Consider the following 15,832-nt stretch of genomic DNA (forward strand, 5'->3'; position numbering starts at 1 on the left):
ATTGGCATTCTTCAAAACTTTATTGAGTTATAATTAACAGACCATAAATTCACGTGTTTTAGCTATGCAATTCAAAGATTTTTATAAACTTGCCAAAGTTCGCAACCATCACCATAATCTTATTCTGGAACAGTTTAATTCTCCCAGTAAGATCCCTCATGCCCATTTGTACCCCCAGACACAGGTACCTTCCCTTCTGCTTTGCCTCTATGGATTTGTCTTTCTGGACATTTCATGTAAATGGAATCATACACTATGTATGTACAGCCTTTTATATCTGGCTTTTGGGGCTAGGGTTTAGCTGTGTTGTAGCATTTATCATTCCTTTTTGCTGCTAAAATCATATTCAGTTGTACAGAAATGTCGTATTTTATCTGTTTACCAGTTGATAGGCAATTGTGCTGTTACCACTTTTTGGCTATTATTAATAATGCTGCTATGTAAGGTATGTAATAATGTTCACCTGTAAGTCTTTGCTTAGATGGGCATTTAATTTTTTAAGGCATTTTCCTAAGAAAGAGACTTGTTTCTACCTTTCATTCCCATTTGGGAACTAATTGTGCACACTTAATTGAACTGGACAATGGAATCTTCCAACTCTGTTCTTTAGCTTATGAACAGAGTCCTTGATTCACAGTTCTCCCTACACTGCCCTCTTTCAGGGCTAAACTTTACTGGTCCACCTTGTTTGCTTTCTTAACAGATTGTAGATTCCTTATGAGTGGGGCCCACACTTCATCCTCCCTAAATCTCTAAGGAGTCGTGCTTATTGACCGTCGTCTGCACCTCAAACTCAGAAGGTTTGAGCTGAACTCATCATTTTCCTCCCTGCACCTGCTCCTATTTCATTTTTCTCAATCTCACCACTATTCTTTCTACTCACTTTCCCCAGCCAGGAACCTGGGAGTCACACAAAATTCTTCTCTATCCCATTGGTCATGAGATTCACATGGATTTGATGACATCACTCTCTTATTTAAAACCATTTAAGGAGTCCTTTGAAGGAAATTTAAATTCTGTGACCTACTGTGGGAGGACTTTATGGCCTGTTTCTTGTTTTCCCAAGGCAATCTACAAAATGGTGGGCACAGTGATCATGATGAAAATGAATGAGGATGGCCTCACACCCGAGCAGCGAGTAGACAAGATTTTCAGCAAGATGGATAAGAACAAAGATGACCAGATTACACTGGATGAATTCAAAGAAGCTGCGAAGAGCGACCCTTCCATCGTACTACTTCTGCAGTGCGACATTCAGAAATGAGCGGAGGTCATCACGACGGACTGCACAGAAATCTCAACGTTCCATTCGGTCTGCAGCTATCACACACACACACACACACACACACACACACAAATATTGCTTGGACTACCTATAAATGGACTTGCTTCTTGTGTTTGAAACACTTGTGTGCATGAGAATGTCATTTGCTAATGAATTTTAAAAGCATATATTACAAAACAAACAAACAACCTGCCACAATGTGATATGTGTAATATCATTTCATTAAAAAAAAAGAAAAAAGAATTCTCCTCCTCCAAAGCCTGGGCAGAAATGTGCTGCAAAGAGTTATATGATTTCTTGTTCATGTTCTGCTAATGCTTGCGTCTCCTTGATTACATAATGTTAGTAGCACTGAGACCCCCACGATAATGTAACCTAATTATAAGTTGTGTCACCATTCTCCTGTAAAATAGTACTGGACAGACACGCGGAGGGGCCCTTGGCCTCTCTGTGCGGTCCACACACAAGAGCTTGTGTTATCAGTGAATATAAATGTACGACATTTGCATGCCTTTTAGGTTTGCCTTAATTCTTACCTCATTTGCATCCTACCGATCTGGAAAGAGCTATGTTGGAATTAATGCAGTATAAAACTTCAAAACCCTGCTAAATGACTCATTAATTAAGTATATCTATCTATATATACATATACACAAAGATATTATTTATTGAAAGTAAAAAAAAAAAAAAGATGGATGTGTATTGATTTCTGCTTGAATTTTCAAAGACTTCCAAAGAGGTGGCAATCGATGTCCCAAATAAATTTATAACATTTGACTTTTTCCCTCAGTTATTTCATAATTTTTAAATTTGAAATAGGTGTTCAGAATCATCAAGGGTCAGGAGCAACAACTTATTAAATCTGCCTTTAAACATGCAGCCTGGGAATTTGAAGAACTGATGACAACCAAAGGGCAAAAACGACTTCCCGATGCTTCCTCCTGGCCCTCAGAAGACAGACAGTTAATGCAGCATGTAGGATTTAAATGAAACATCATAAAATGTGCTCGTTCTCAAAAAACACTCATCATATGGCCATAAATGTTATCTCAGTGTGACCGTGGTGCTAAGCACACGTTACCTTCTGCACGACCACGTGGAGGACACAGGCTGAGATGCATTCTCAGAAGGAGCCAGGAGGAAAGCAGACCTCCGTTTCTCCTAATCAAAAGTTGTTTTAACAATGGAACAGAATTCTGAGCCTTTCAAGCTTGACGAAGGAAGGCAGAGAGGTTCCATCAAGAACCCTGGAGGTGGGTTTGCATTTTCAGAACGAGTCCGGAGGAGCCGGGTTACTTTCTACAGCACTGTCCAGCACAACTTTCCATGATGATGGAAACGTCTGTGCCTGCACTGGCTACGTGAGGCTGTTGAGCACTTCAGGCTTAGCTGGTGTGACTGACAACTGCATTTTTCATTTTATTTTAATTAAATTTAATTTGCCATATGTAGATAGCAGTTACAGTATCAGACAGTTCACAGTTCATTGCTAAATTACTCACTTTACATGGAGCACCTTTTTTTTTTTTTTCCTAAATACTCTTCCTTTTTCTGTCTTAGGATCATTAAATGGGACCAGAGACCAGGGCTGATGACTCCATTCTCCCATTCGACAGGAAACCGGGAGCAAGCAAACCTCCCCACAAACACTCAGGACACAGACGGTACCTGAAACCCTCCCTAGTAGAACCAGACTTTGCCCACAGAGAGAACGGTCTCGAGTGCCCTTAACCCCTGTGCTTGGTGAGTCCGAGGTGGAGGCAGGGAGAGATGGGATGTTCAGTGCCTCTGATAATTCTCTCCTCTGACGAAGTGAGGGTGGGGTGAGGGGAGGAGCTGGGGAGCCTCCTTAGAAAGGCACTCAGTTAAGTCCAGCCATGGGCAATGCATGATCCTCACTGATCACCTACCTACTGTGCACCCGGCACCATTCCTAGTGGGGAGACAGACAATAGCTGAACACACACACACACAAATGTGAGAACCATGAAGCAAAGCACAGCAAGCGAAGAGGGGTGGAGAGGGATGGGGTGCAGCAGGGGCTACTTGCTCCGGGCTGGTTGGGAGACACTGATGTAAGACCTGAGGGAAGGGAGTGAGCCACGTGCGTATTTGGGGCCCTTCTGAGAAACAGACCCTCCAGCAGTCTCACTGGTAAATAAGTACATAAAATGGAGAAGTGGGCCACAAGAGAACATCTTGTTGTTTGCTTGTTTTGGTCCTCACTGCTTGCTGGTGTAGCCCGGGGCAGGACCCCGAGGGCAGTCCAGCAGTACTGGTGAGGATGAGTGCACAGCTGCCCTCTGACTCCTGGGTGTGTTACCCAGGAAGCTCTCAGAGGGCTGTAAGGGGACTTGTCCCAGGATGTCCGTGACAACTGTTTCTGGTGTGGCAACTGGAGGCCACCTAGTGGTCCATTACTAGAGGACCAGGTAGGTAAGAAGTGGTGGACGCATCCTAAGGCGGACCACGCGTCCACTGGGAGCAACAGACCGATGTATACGCAGCAACATGCATGTGTTTTTAAAATGCTGAAAGGGGGAAAAAAGAAAATTTACTGCACAGTATAACATATATAAATGAACAATACATTCTCTCACAGGAGAACACCAAAAGCACATAAAAGGAAATATTACAAGAGAATTGCTGCCCGGGGGTGAGTGGCAGTGGCACTGCTTGAGTTACTACTGCACCACGACGTCCCATCCCTAAATGCAGCGGCTTTCCCCTGGCTTCTGTGGGTCAGGGACTTGAGGAGGGTTCACCTGGATGACTCGGGCCTGGGGTCTCTCAGCTGCAGTCGTGTGGTCGCTGAGCTGAAACAGGTCCCGGGAGCAGCTGGGAGCTGACAGGGCACTGCTCTTCTTCCAGCCTCAGGGCTCCTTCACTTGGGCTGGTTTGCGCTTCCTCCCAGCACGGCGGCTTAGGAGCAGGCATGCAGCTCACGTGGGGGTTCAGGCCTCCAGCACAAGTATTCCTGCAAAGAAGCTGGAAGTTTCATAGTGCTTTCTGACCTAGCCCCAGGAGTCATGAAGTAGCACTCGCACAAACCTATCCATAGTCAAGAAGGGAATTAGACTCTATGTCTTGATAGGAAGGGCAATGTTCTTAAACTACATGTGACAGGAGAGATGTGGTTGCCACATCTTTGGAAAACAGTCGGTCGCAGTTCACCTTGTAGCCACAATTCACATCTCTTCCACATACAGAACGTGTTCACCCCCCCTCCCAAGCAACCACAAAGTTCTCATAACACTGTGACTTTGGGGTCAGGCTTGAGGCCCCAAACCTCATCATTGAAAGGCTCCTCAGATGTGGTTCGTTAGCCCATCGAGTACCATTCTTTTTGATCCAAAGGCCTGTGAATCCAGTGGCTAATTACTGCCCCTCTCCCCGGCCCTTACGCAACGCAGAGTGTTGGAACAGGCAAAGCGTGACTGCAGTAGGGACACTTTCAAAAAAGGTGCAATGGAAAGCGCACGGCAGTCTGGTCCACAGCAAATCTGAAACCACCTGGGGACGTCTTGTGTTTCTGGGTTAATCAGGGCCCAGGCCTGCCCTGTGCGGGTTGTTCTCCATGGCTTGTGGCTCTGCCTTTTGTGTTCTTGTTTCTACCCTCTGAGCTGGCCTTCCTTTTTCATAAAAAATGTAGTCTGTGTTTGTACTCGAGTAGTTTTCTCTGCCTACTGCGGCCCATAAAAGTCTAGAAGTACAAAACCTTTTCATTTTGTACAACCTCTTTCAGTCTAAGTTGATACAAGTATTTAAAAAATCTTATGGGTTTTTAATGTATCAACTTATAAAATCCACTCAATTAGACAGGGCTCCTTGTGTGACTGCTAAGGAACACACTCCTAAGTCTTAGAAGGCTGCTGTCTAATGGAGAGGACCAGAAAGTCAGGCCCCTGGAAAAGGGCTTGAAAGGGTCTAAAAGCACTGCTTCAGATCTCTCTGCGGTCCTAACTAAGGATCCTACGGTTCTACCCTGGATTTAATTTTGCACTGAAGCCTGGCTCCTCTATACGTAACCAGTCCCTCTCCCCTCCTCACATTTTGTCAAAGGCAGCAAGAAGCCATGGGGCGCTTGTCACGTTCTGCCCAGACACCTCTTCAGCTAGATCACCAGTTTATTAGGTGCATTTCCTGCTTTCCAGGTTACCACGGCATCAGCAGGGCCAACTTTCCACCACTGTGTAACAAGGGTCCTCTGCTCTTTCTTCTTTGCAATAGCATTTTCCTTACTTTCTTTTAGCGACTTTCTTTTAGCGTCACCAAGAGCATCCTTGAGACCCTGTAAGTGTCTGCTCACGCTCTTCGCAAGGCCCTGTAGGCTTCCACTAGCATCTTCAAGGCCCTTTGGATGCATGTGTTTGTGAACCTAGCCCTCAAGTTCCTTCCAGCCAGCGCCATGTGGCTTAGATTTATTTTTTAATTGGGTGCTCCCTTCAGGTACCAAAATCTGATTGTTACTAATGCTATGTGGCAGATCATCCCAAAACTCAGTGGCTTGAAATGACAGTTATTGTATTATCTCTCATGGTTGTTTGGGCCAGAATTTCAGGAGGGACTCCATTGGGCAGTGGGAGGTCCCCCTGGCTGGGGAGGTCTCATGCGGTTGTAGTGAGATGAGGGCACGTCGGGGGCGGTGGGAGCAGCTGGGGGTGGCTGGGCATCTCTCTTCATGTGGTCCCCAAGCTTCTCTGCATGGTTTCCCCATGCAGGCTAATTTAGTTTAGGCTTCCTCACTGTGTAGCGGCCTCAGGGAAGTCCAGCTGCTTCCAAGACAGGACAGTGATGCAGCGTGAATGTTCTAGAGGCCAAGGTGGGGCTCCCTTTTCTTTTCATTGCTTTTTCTGACTTAGCCTCAGAAGTTACAGGGTCATTTCTATTGCACTCTATTGGTTGTAAGTGAGATACAAATCTGTTTAGGAAGGGAATCGGACTCTGCAAGGCAAGGTTTTGGAAGAGCATGGAAGAGATCTGTTGTGGTCATCTTCAGAAAATACAGTCTGCCATAGGGAATGAAGAAAGAAGGTAAAAGGAAATAAATATGCACTGCACGGGCCAGTGATGAAGGTGAGCCATGATCTGAAGGGTGTGTTAATCCTATAAAGGGTTTAAAGGGTTCATCCCTCAGCAACGGGGATCCTCACGGACCTCAGCATCCCTCCCAGCCTCAGCGCTTCCTTCAGAAGGGACCAGCGACGGGCATGCTCTAATCACTCACGTGCGCCTGGGTTCGGCTGGTTCTAGCTTACACTCAGCTATTTTAATTTCCATGTTAATTGGCTCTTTAACACCTGCTGCTGTTCTGAGAGGAAAATGCCCCCAGATGTCTTCTTTTATTCTAGTCTGAACTCTAACTGCATTTAGAAGTCCTAGGTTTTCATATTCCCTCTCATTTCTTAAATAACTCTAAACTGCCTTTAAAAGGGAATCGTTTTGTTTTCAGGCTTCATTTCCCCTGCAATTCCTTCACTCAGGATCAGTCTCTAGATGAATAGTATGAACCACTTTCTCCAAGAGGCCAGATGCTTATTTCCTCCACGCCTTTGGAAACCATGTCAGGAAGTAAAACACACGCTTAAACAGACGTCTTCAGAGAGCCTTACGGCATAGGATGTGTAGGGGTTTAGTGAGAAAATGATAGTCAATGAGAGCTTCTAAATAAAATGACACTGTTCCCTTAGGTCCTTTTGTATAAGCAATTAAGTTTCCCACTTTGGGCACATGATTTGGGTTTTTCCCAGCATTTTGTAGGCAAAATATAGCTCTCTAGACTCATACCTTATGTTACTGTTTTTCAAGTTCTTACATTTACCAACACAAAGTAACCCATTAAATACCTGATTAACTAACTAGCTATCTCAGGTGGCACCTGCTGGCACCAGCTGCTCTGCTGCTACCCGAGCCGCGCACCGCTCTGCTGCACCCCCGTGCCTCCCCTTGCTCTGCGACGGACACCATGACTCACCCCGTGTTTGAGGCCCCAGGCCCAGGCCAGTCATCCTCGACCCCTCTCACAACTCCACAGAACAGCTGACCCTCGAACACGGATCTGAACGGCACAGGTCAGGCGGGTTTTTTTCAGTAGTAAAGACTACAGTGCTACCGGATCCACGTGTGTACAAGGGGAGACCCCGAGGAAGAGCGGATATGGATGGAGGGCCAACGATAAATCCCATGTGGATTTCTGCTCGGAGGGTCGTTGCTCCTGACCCCCACGTTGTTCACGGGTCGACTGTATTCTCATCAGCAAGTCCCACCGCCTCTGGATTTCAAATCTGAACGCTTCTCTCTCCAACCTCTCTAGTCCAAGTTACCATGCTCTTCCCTGGATCACCGCAGAAGCCTCCAGACCGCCTGCCTTTTCCATGTCTGCCCCACTCTAATCCTAACCTGTTCGCACAGCTGCCACAGGGGCGCTGTGAAAATACTTCCCAGACCAAGTGTGAACACCTGCCTGACACCTCGAACAATCTCACTTTTCTGTCTGCCTCTGAACCTCACCTCGTGCTCACCACGCTCATCAACACTGGCCGTAAGAGTCTTGGACATGTTCATTCTCACCCTTAGGCCTCTGCGCTCTGCCCGGAACCATCGACCCTGGGTATCTCTCCTTAGCTCTTCTCTCACTTGCTTCAGGCCTCTGCTTAAACGTGACCTTCTGCAAAGTCTTTCCTTAACACCACATCCAATATACTCTCCCCTCTGCTCTCAACTCCTTACCCCGCTTTATTATTTTCTGTAGCAATGACCATAATCTGAAATACATGGTATGATGTTACTCTAACCAGACTTTAAGCTCCACAAAGGCAGATTTTGTATTACAGTAGGATTCTCAGTGCTTAAAACAGTTCCTAGCACATGGCAGGAACGTAACCATGTTACTGAATTAACCTCTCCATCCTTAAACTGAGAAGAAATTAGGCAACAAAAGCCCCCTTAAGCTTAATGATATTCTCAGGCCGCTTTAGTTTCTATGGACTCTATCTGCTGCCCTAGCCAAAATGCAACAGGCTAGGCATCAATATTATATATAATTAAGAAAATTTCATTTGCTGACTCAAAGAAATAGCTAATTTATATCCACTCTTAAAGAACAAACTGTGTTCCTATTACAGAATATTTTGATGTATCTTCAAGTCCACAGGCATTTAGTTCAAGTCATGAAATATCAGTAACTGTTTAAACTTTCAGAACTTGAAGTTTCAAACCAATTCTTCTGAAAAATCTGCATTAGGCAAAGTGCAGGCACTATGTAGATGAGGAAACAAATCAAAGCAGAAAGTGACCGACTCAGAACATGCTCAATTGTACGACATCTAATTTGTACTCAGGAAAACTCAATCAGACGTTCTGGATTCCTTGGTTTTCAATCACAGTTGGCAACAATTCTGATCCAGCGTGAGTCCCAGCCAACAGTTTCTTACACAGAATTGAAGCATTTTGGTCTCCATAAATAAACAGCCCAGACATTTTGAAGACATGCAAAAAAGAACCAGGGGATGGGAGGAAGGGAAGGGAAAATACGGAAAATATTTAAGAATGCAATGCCTTTACATCCTCGTTTACTAGCACTAATCACATACGTCATTTTGAGAATAATTTTTAATCATGTCCACCCCAAAAGATCCGAGAAGGTAGGATTTAAGAATCCAAGGAGGCATTTCTTCCTTGCTTCCCTGGACTTCATGACTCAGTCCAGGCATAGCTGCCCCGATGACGAACCGGTGGCGAAAAGTCCTCTCTGTATGAGGCATTCAAGTTACTACTCCTGAAGAGGTTTGGTTTTGTCAATTAATACTACCTTCCCCAATTTACAAAAGCATGACCCTAAATACATATAAACTTAAAGTTTTATTTTTAAAAGTTACACGTATTTCAAAAAGACAATTTTTTATTCTAATTAATGTTAGTATCAATTAGAATAATAACTGAAGATATTTTCACTTATAATAGTTGAAACCAAAACTGTGAGCCCAAAGCAATGAATAACCTTCAACTCAACAAACTGCTTGGATACCTGAGGATTCTATTTCCCATTCTGTATTAAGAACCGTAACGCTCAAAAACTATCACAAAAATTCAGACACTGAAATTATTTAGCTAATAAAAGTTTATGCATTTGGTATATTCTACTTCATTTTTTTATTTGAAAAAGCACATGTATGTTAAAATAGCTTTGATACAAATGAGTTATAAATGTAACTTTAAAAAAATCAGACTTTGTATGGTTAGTGGGGGGGTGTTTAAAACATTCGGCACATATTTCCTCTTTCTGTAAATTCTCAGAATAGAAACGCACAAGTTTTTGGACTTTTCCTTTGCCAATTTATCTCAACTTAAGACTAAATTAGACTCCCTCCCACCACCAAAAGCAAACACAAACCCCAGTTTTTCTCAGTAATAATGCCGCTGCTTTTAAAATACTGCCTTTTTCTTAAAATACTTCCTTTTCAATTTCATAAATATTTATTGCTAACAATATAGGGAATTTTTCTTGTTGGACATCCACATCTTTTTAAAAAGGTTAGCAATAATCTTAGTATCAAACATAGGCAGTAGTTTATCCATGTTTTCTTAAAAAAAAAAGTTCTTAAACACCATTGCTTACGACAGGCTATATTTATCATTCTAAGAAGCAGACTTTTTAACAGCGCTAATCAGGCTGTGTCCTGTAACTGACATCAGCTCCCCACCAGCAGCTGGGCCTTTGGCTCCCAGCTACTTCTCTGCTCCAGGGGGAGCCGCCCTCCACCCCAGCTTTACCCCTTCTCCTCAGCCTGCACTGCACAGTCCCTCTGGCCTCCCAGCCGAGCTAGAACTTGAGAGGCCTTGGACTGCAAACTGAGGGACGAGAAAGCAGGCAGGCACGCTTCAGGTCAGGGTGCACACATGCCATAATCCAGTTCCAACATTTAGTTGGGTGGACGATGGTTCAGGGATTGAAAGGCACTGTGTCAGAGCTGGCAGTGTTTAGTACTCTGAGAAAGTGCCCCGTAAACAGAGAGCATCTTAAATGTGACAAAACACAGTAATTTAAACTACAGTCCAAATCTGTAGTTGTATCTCTAGGGTTAAAAATTACCTGTGCAGAGATTTTGACCAAAGTTTTTTTCAGTCCTGTGTAGGTCCCTCCTCATTAATAAGCAAAAAGCAGACAATAAATCCACTGTAAGCTGGTCCCTGTCCACAGCCCGCCTGTGCGCTGCTCCACCCCCTGCAATGAGAATAAAGTAATATTCTGGAAAAGCAAAACTAAATATAACCAGGTGCTCAAACTTTTATTTTAATTCTTACAAAATACTATAGAAATGAACCCAAACTAAACAGATATGTACATGTACATATGTACAAAATTTTACTTCTGAAAAAGAATCTATAAAAGTAGATGGTTAAAATAAAAAACAAACAAACTTAAAAAGATTTAAAACCAGTACTGTGAAATTGATTTTTTCAAAGTAAAGCAACAGTAATTTAAAATTGCTGGTTGTGGTTGGTCTCCTAGGCTTATTTACATGTTTTATTGTGGTCAGATACATAAAGGAGTTTATTTTAGAGTATCTTCAATTTCATTTTATTTCCTCAAATCGTCCTGAATGTTCTTCCCTTTACAAATCTTTCAGCACGAGGACATGGCGCACTGGGTCACAGATCAACTCCGGTCTTCTTCTTCCTCTTGCGACACAGGCCGGAAAGGCAACGTGGTTTGTCCTCTTTCAGGGTCAGACATTCGAAGAATCCTAATCAGTTTACTTGATGGAAGTGAACTAGAGGAAGCAAAGTTAGTTACTCCAACTTCCAAGAAAAATTTTCTGCGTCAGATGAAATTCTAATACTACATCATGAAAGTATGTCTAAATGGCTGTGATCTGCTAATAGGGGGAATATGTTAGCATCTGAAATTCTAGGAGAAATATCATTTGCAATAAGGAATTAAGTTGTTTTCATTTTGGAAAACTGACTTCCTGCTACATACCACGGCTTTTCAGTTTAAAGGAAGAAGAAATGAAGGAGATTTATGTTTCAGCTGTTTCTACCTCTTACTCCTCTTGTCTAGCCAGGAAGGAGTCACCTGAGCATTTTCAGTCACAAATGTAAACCCCCATATGATCAAGTGACCACGTTAGAGACAGAACAGCAACTGTAAGTGACACAGAGCCTGACACCTCGGAGGTACCCATTAAGTGCTGACTGACAGCAGAGTAGAGTTCTTAATTTAGAAAGACTGGTACCTGTAAGTCACCAGGAAAAGAGTAGAGACTAGGGAAATCATAAACTGTTTCTTTAGTCTAAGTAGAATTACAAAATTAACTTATATTAGTTGGTCATGACAACCACAGAAGAGTAGATTCAAAGTAGAAATATTAACAAGTCAACAATCATATTCAAATAAAATTGCCCCTGTTATGGAAGGGAGATAACCCAAATAAAAATTTAAATATCTCATAAGGAAAAACTACCTTAAATCTGTAGAACTAGTTTAGAGGCTAATTTTTCTTTTTACTGGTCATTTATGCATTTGCACTTTTAAAATAAAGAATATAAAAGCTTTCTTGTCCCCTTTTATATACTTACATACATACATATATATATATATATACACACACACACACATATATATATGTGTGTGTGTGTATTCACAGAGAGTTTTAAAAAGTTACCTCATTACCTCATGCTTTGAGGGGTAAGCAAGATAAACTGTCTGAAGCGCTGGGAATCTGCCATCTTGAGGATCATGTCCATCGCGATTCTCCGGTTGACCATGTCCTGGGGAACAAGGCAGAAGTCAGAGTGCTGCCATGTCAATCACGTCCCTGGGAAAGCAGCGTCCTGCTGGCTGTTACAAACTCCTGGATTTTTATCTAGAGATCATCCATATCTTATCTATGCGGCCAAGCAATTCATACGCACAGGGGAAGATATCTAAAATTATTAGGGGAAAAAAACCCGAAAATATAGATATCTTCCATGTAATTTCTATAGTCAAAAGTATTTGTAAGTATAGCTCCCTGCCTCAAATATACTTAACAATTAAAATAATCAGAAAATAGTCAGAAGATACAACTAGATGTTATGGAATGAATCTAATATATAAAATAATAGTATAATTACTCAGGAGAAAGGTATCAAAAGTGACTAGTTTCAAATTTACTCTGTCAAATTTTCCCTCAATGATTTTAAGCTGCTTTAAAAACTCTGTCCCCGTCATCTTCTACAACTTGTACAATGTGAGCCAATTTAAATTTATACACTAATCTCTCAATTGAATCTTTAAAGTAAGTTAAATAAGCACATCAGTGTGTAAGAAAAAATGCTTGGTAATAACAGGTTTTGATGCTAAATAAATTAATCTGAGTTAAAAAACAGAAAAAGCTAAACATCAAAGTACCCACCCCCTGAAAACTCCTGAAATTCGAAAACACAGACAAATGAAAGCACGTGTGACAGTACAGCATGGCGGCTTAGAACTCAGGCTCCCGAGGCAGACAGGGGACCTGCATCCTGGCTACACTGCTCAGTGGCTCTCATTCTATAAATTCTTCCATTAGGCATATCTGTAAAGCAACCTAACTTAAAATTAAAAGTAACCAGAGCTTGCCCCAACTGAACACTGTCCTTTCAAAACACTGCCCTAGGAAAGCCTATCTATCATTGAGTAATAACAGAGCTGCCAATGCAGCAAAAAAATTTATTCATTTCCTTTGGATTGTTCTTCAAAGTTGGGTACACTTTTCTGAATAATTTCAATAAGGCAAAATGCCATTTTGATTAAGAACCTCTAAGTTTCTGAAAGAGAAAGAAATTGTTCAGAATTAAATGTGACAAATAAAATGGGTGATAAGACTGCATAATGGCATTCTGAACAAAAATGCTGCATGGAAAGAACAATGATCTTCTATGATTTGTGAATTAGCTTTGAAGCCAATTCTCAGAGGAATTTCTAACTAATCTTCAGCTATGACACCACAGGGAAAAAAACACTGAAGGATTATACAGCACTGACAAGTACGAATCCTGATTCACAAATAAGCATTTTCTAAACGTCATTTATGGGCTAGGCATTAGGAGGCAGAAATATATTAAGAAATAATTGATAATTTCAAAAAGTTTACAATTTGGTGGGTGATTCAGACATGAAAATAGGGGACTGCAACAGAATGAAATATATATAATATATATAATAATATGTATACATGTAATACTTTATACTATAAAGTATAAAAATAATATAATTGTATGAGTTGATGTAAAGTAGGGCTGAGGAAGCTCTAAAAAGTCCCTAATCCTGCCTGACAGGGTGGTGGTCATGAAGGTGACATAAAGGTGACATCTGAACTGAGTCTTGAAAGGTGAGTCGGAGTGTGACATGGATGTGATGCACAAAGGGCAGAGGTTCAGTGTTTGGAAAACCACAAATAGCTTAATCCCACTGAAAAAGTAGGCGGATATGATGTACCGTGAAGGAGCTCACGCCCTACAGAAGCAAACATTTATCAAACACAGAATAACTGACCACCAGAGACTTTTAAACAAGTCAGTGACCACAATCAGGTTTATTTTAGAAAAGATAAACCTGGCAAGATGGTGAAGGAGAAAGGAGAAGGAGCAGGACTGAAGTCTGGGAGTCTGGACAGGAAACGATTACAATAAGCAAGAGGTGAAGACAGGAGACGTGACAGGAAGGAGCAGATGGGAGAGACCAGGGAGATATTTTAAAAGAGGAACAGAGGTCGGACTTACTGTGTGAATAACAAGGAAAGAATCACAGATGAATCACCGGTTGAGCAGTAGGTGCTGGGTTGGTGATGGGAATTTGCCACTAACCAAGGAGAGGAACTTATGAAAAGAAAGGCTTTGAGTGGAAAACAAACTCAGTCTCAGACATGCTGAGTTCAAGAAGTGGGTTGTTCACTAGATGGTGTCTAACAGGAGGCTGGGCAGATGGGCCTACAGGGCAAGAGAGATGTCGGAGTGAGATACTTAGAGCTGGTAGGTATCCAAATGTCAGTAGGAGACTGTAGACTGTGGGAGGGTGTGGGGGGAGGAGGTGTGGAGTAGGTAGGATATGGTACCCAGGAAAATTAACAACACTATAAAAAACAAAGGCCTCAAATGTTTAAGGGCACCCAAATTAGGGCAGGTGGATTGGCAGGTCGAGAACGAAGAGGCAGTAAGAAGACACAGTTTAGGAGATGGAAGATCACTCTGTAGTGCCAAATACTTCAAAGAATCAAAGCTCATTTATGATATTTCCTAACCAAGTTTTGCTGCAGTATTGTAGTCTGAACCCAGATTACAGTGGAGTTAGTAAAGAATGAAGCACGGAGAGGTAAAGAGATTGACGGCTGATTTGGGGAGACTTACTGTGTGTCCACGCCACAGTGAGTACATGACACACAAGACCTCATGCGCCTCACTACTACCCTGCGAGGCAGGGAGGTTAGCCATCTGACTTCACAGAGGCAGACACTGAGGCCCAGAGAGGACAGGTACTTTGTCCAAGTCACAGAGACAGGTCTCAATCTTAAGTTTTTAAACTTTAAAGTCAAATGTTCTTGCTCCCTTGTGTCATATACACTGCTCTTTTAAAAACGTGGCTGTGAAGGAAGGGAGAGAAGAAATGGTGGCGAGAGTGAGTCACGGCCAGGGCGGTGAACTGCTCAGAATTCTGTGTTAAAACAGAAGATGGAAATAAACTAGGGAATAGGCTGAAACCCAGGATGGGGTCCCTACCGGTGTGGCATGTCAGCAAGGGAGAGAACAGGGTGTCTTTAGTTCTCTTCTACTTGTCACAGGCTAAAGGCTCTTTTTTGTTAGGGATAAAACTAGACAATCAGTTGCTTCCTTTTCAAATACACATTAAACTAAAAAAAAAAAAATTAGAGAATTTAAAAGTTAACACTACCATGTAGACATCAAACTCATCCAGGCATCTGAAAGGAGATTCAGCAATGGACCACAGAGAAAGAATGAAGCAAACCGTGGAAAAAGAACGTTCACCTCCAGATAAGGCCCTCATGTCGTTGAAAGCGGCTTTATTTCCCTCTCCAGGCTGAACCTTGAATGAGGTAATAAAAAACAAAGTATAGAAAAGAAACATTAAATTCTTTACAAAAAAGGTTGGCTAGCATTAGAAAAAATGGATTCATAGTTTAAAAAAAAAGATAACAAAATCATTTAGTGGTGTGGAAATATCTATTCCATTTAAAATATTTTACAGTACAGCAGTGAGCTGTATAATGGTGGTTTCTGTTTTATTTTGAGAGAACCAAATGGAAAACATTTTCTCACCATAACCAGATCTAACATACCAAAATTCTGAAGGTTTAATAATAAAAGTAATAAAATAATAAAAGGTTTAATAATAAAAGTACAATAAAATTGTTAGGCAAATGTTAGCGATCAAAATAATTCAAACTACATTAGTCTTCCTAAAGCTGTTACAGTTTTTTTTTCTCTCTCCCTAGCTTTACTGAGATAAAATTGACATTTAACATTGTACAACTTTAAGGCATACAACACGTCGATTTGATACATGTA

At 42.0% G+C, this 15,832-nt stretch overlaps 2 protein-coding genes across 5 annotated transcripts in view; one reads left to right on the forward strand and one right to left on the reverse strand.

Annotated features, from left to right (window-relative positions):
- VSNL1 (visinin like 1) overlaps window positions 1-2,062 on the forward strand; it is a 100,859-nt gene extending 98,797 nt beyond the window's left edge. The window contains exon 4 of the mRNA XM_010947353.3: window positions 1,067-2,062. Coding sequence (XP_010945655.1) covers window positions 1,067-1,264 — 198 coding nt within the window. The 3' untranslated portion in view covers window positions 1,265-2,062. The remainder of the gene's footprint in view (window positions 1-1,066) is intronic.
- Window positions 2,063-2,809: 747 nt separating this feature from the next.
- SMC6 (structural maintenance of chromosomes 6) overlaps window positions 2,810-15,832 on the reverse strand; it is a 74,760-nt gene continuing 61,737 nt past the window's right edge. Inside the window, exons 25-28 of one of the 4 annotated variants that reach the window (XM_074341695.1) lie at window positions 15,198-15,350; window positions 11,961-12,058; window positions 10,377-10,508; window positions 2,810-4,262 (exon numbers count right to left, since the gene is read on the reverse strand). In XM_074341695.1, coding sequence (XP_074197796.1) covers window positions 10,406-10,508; window positions 11,961-12,058; window positions 15,198-15,350 — 354 coding nt within the window. In that variant the 3' untranslated portion in view covers window positions 2,810-4,262; window positions 10,377-10,405. Of the gene's footprint in view, window positions 4,263-8,429; window positions 8,740-9,421; window positions 10,509-10,547; window positions 11,059-11,960; window positions 12,059-15,197; window positions 15,351-15,832 lie in introns of those variants that run through there. The other 3 variants (XM_074341694.1, XM_074341693.1, XM_074341692.1) reach the window with 3 other exon arrangements.

This window comes from Camelus bactrianus, chromosome 15 (genome assembly GCF_048773025.1).
Source record: "Camelus bactrianus isolate YW-2024 breed Bactrian camel chromosome 15, ASM4877302v1, whole genome shotgun sequence".
In the NCBI taxonomy this organism is placed as follows: Eukaryota; Metazoa; Chordata; class Mammalia; order Artiodactyla; family Camelidae; genus Camelus; species Camelus bactrianus.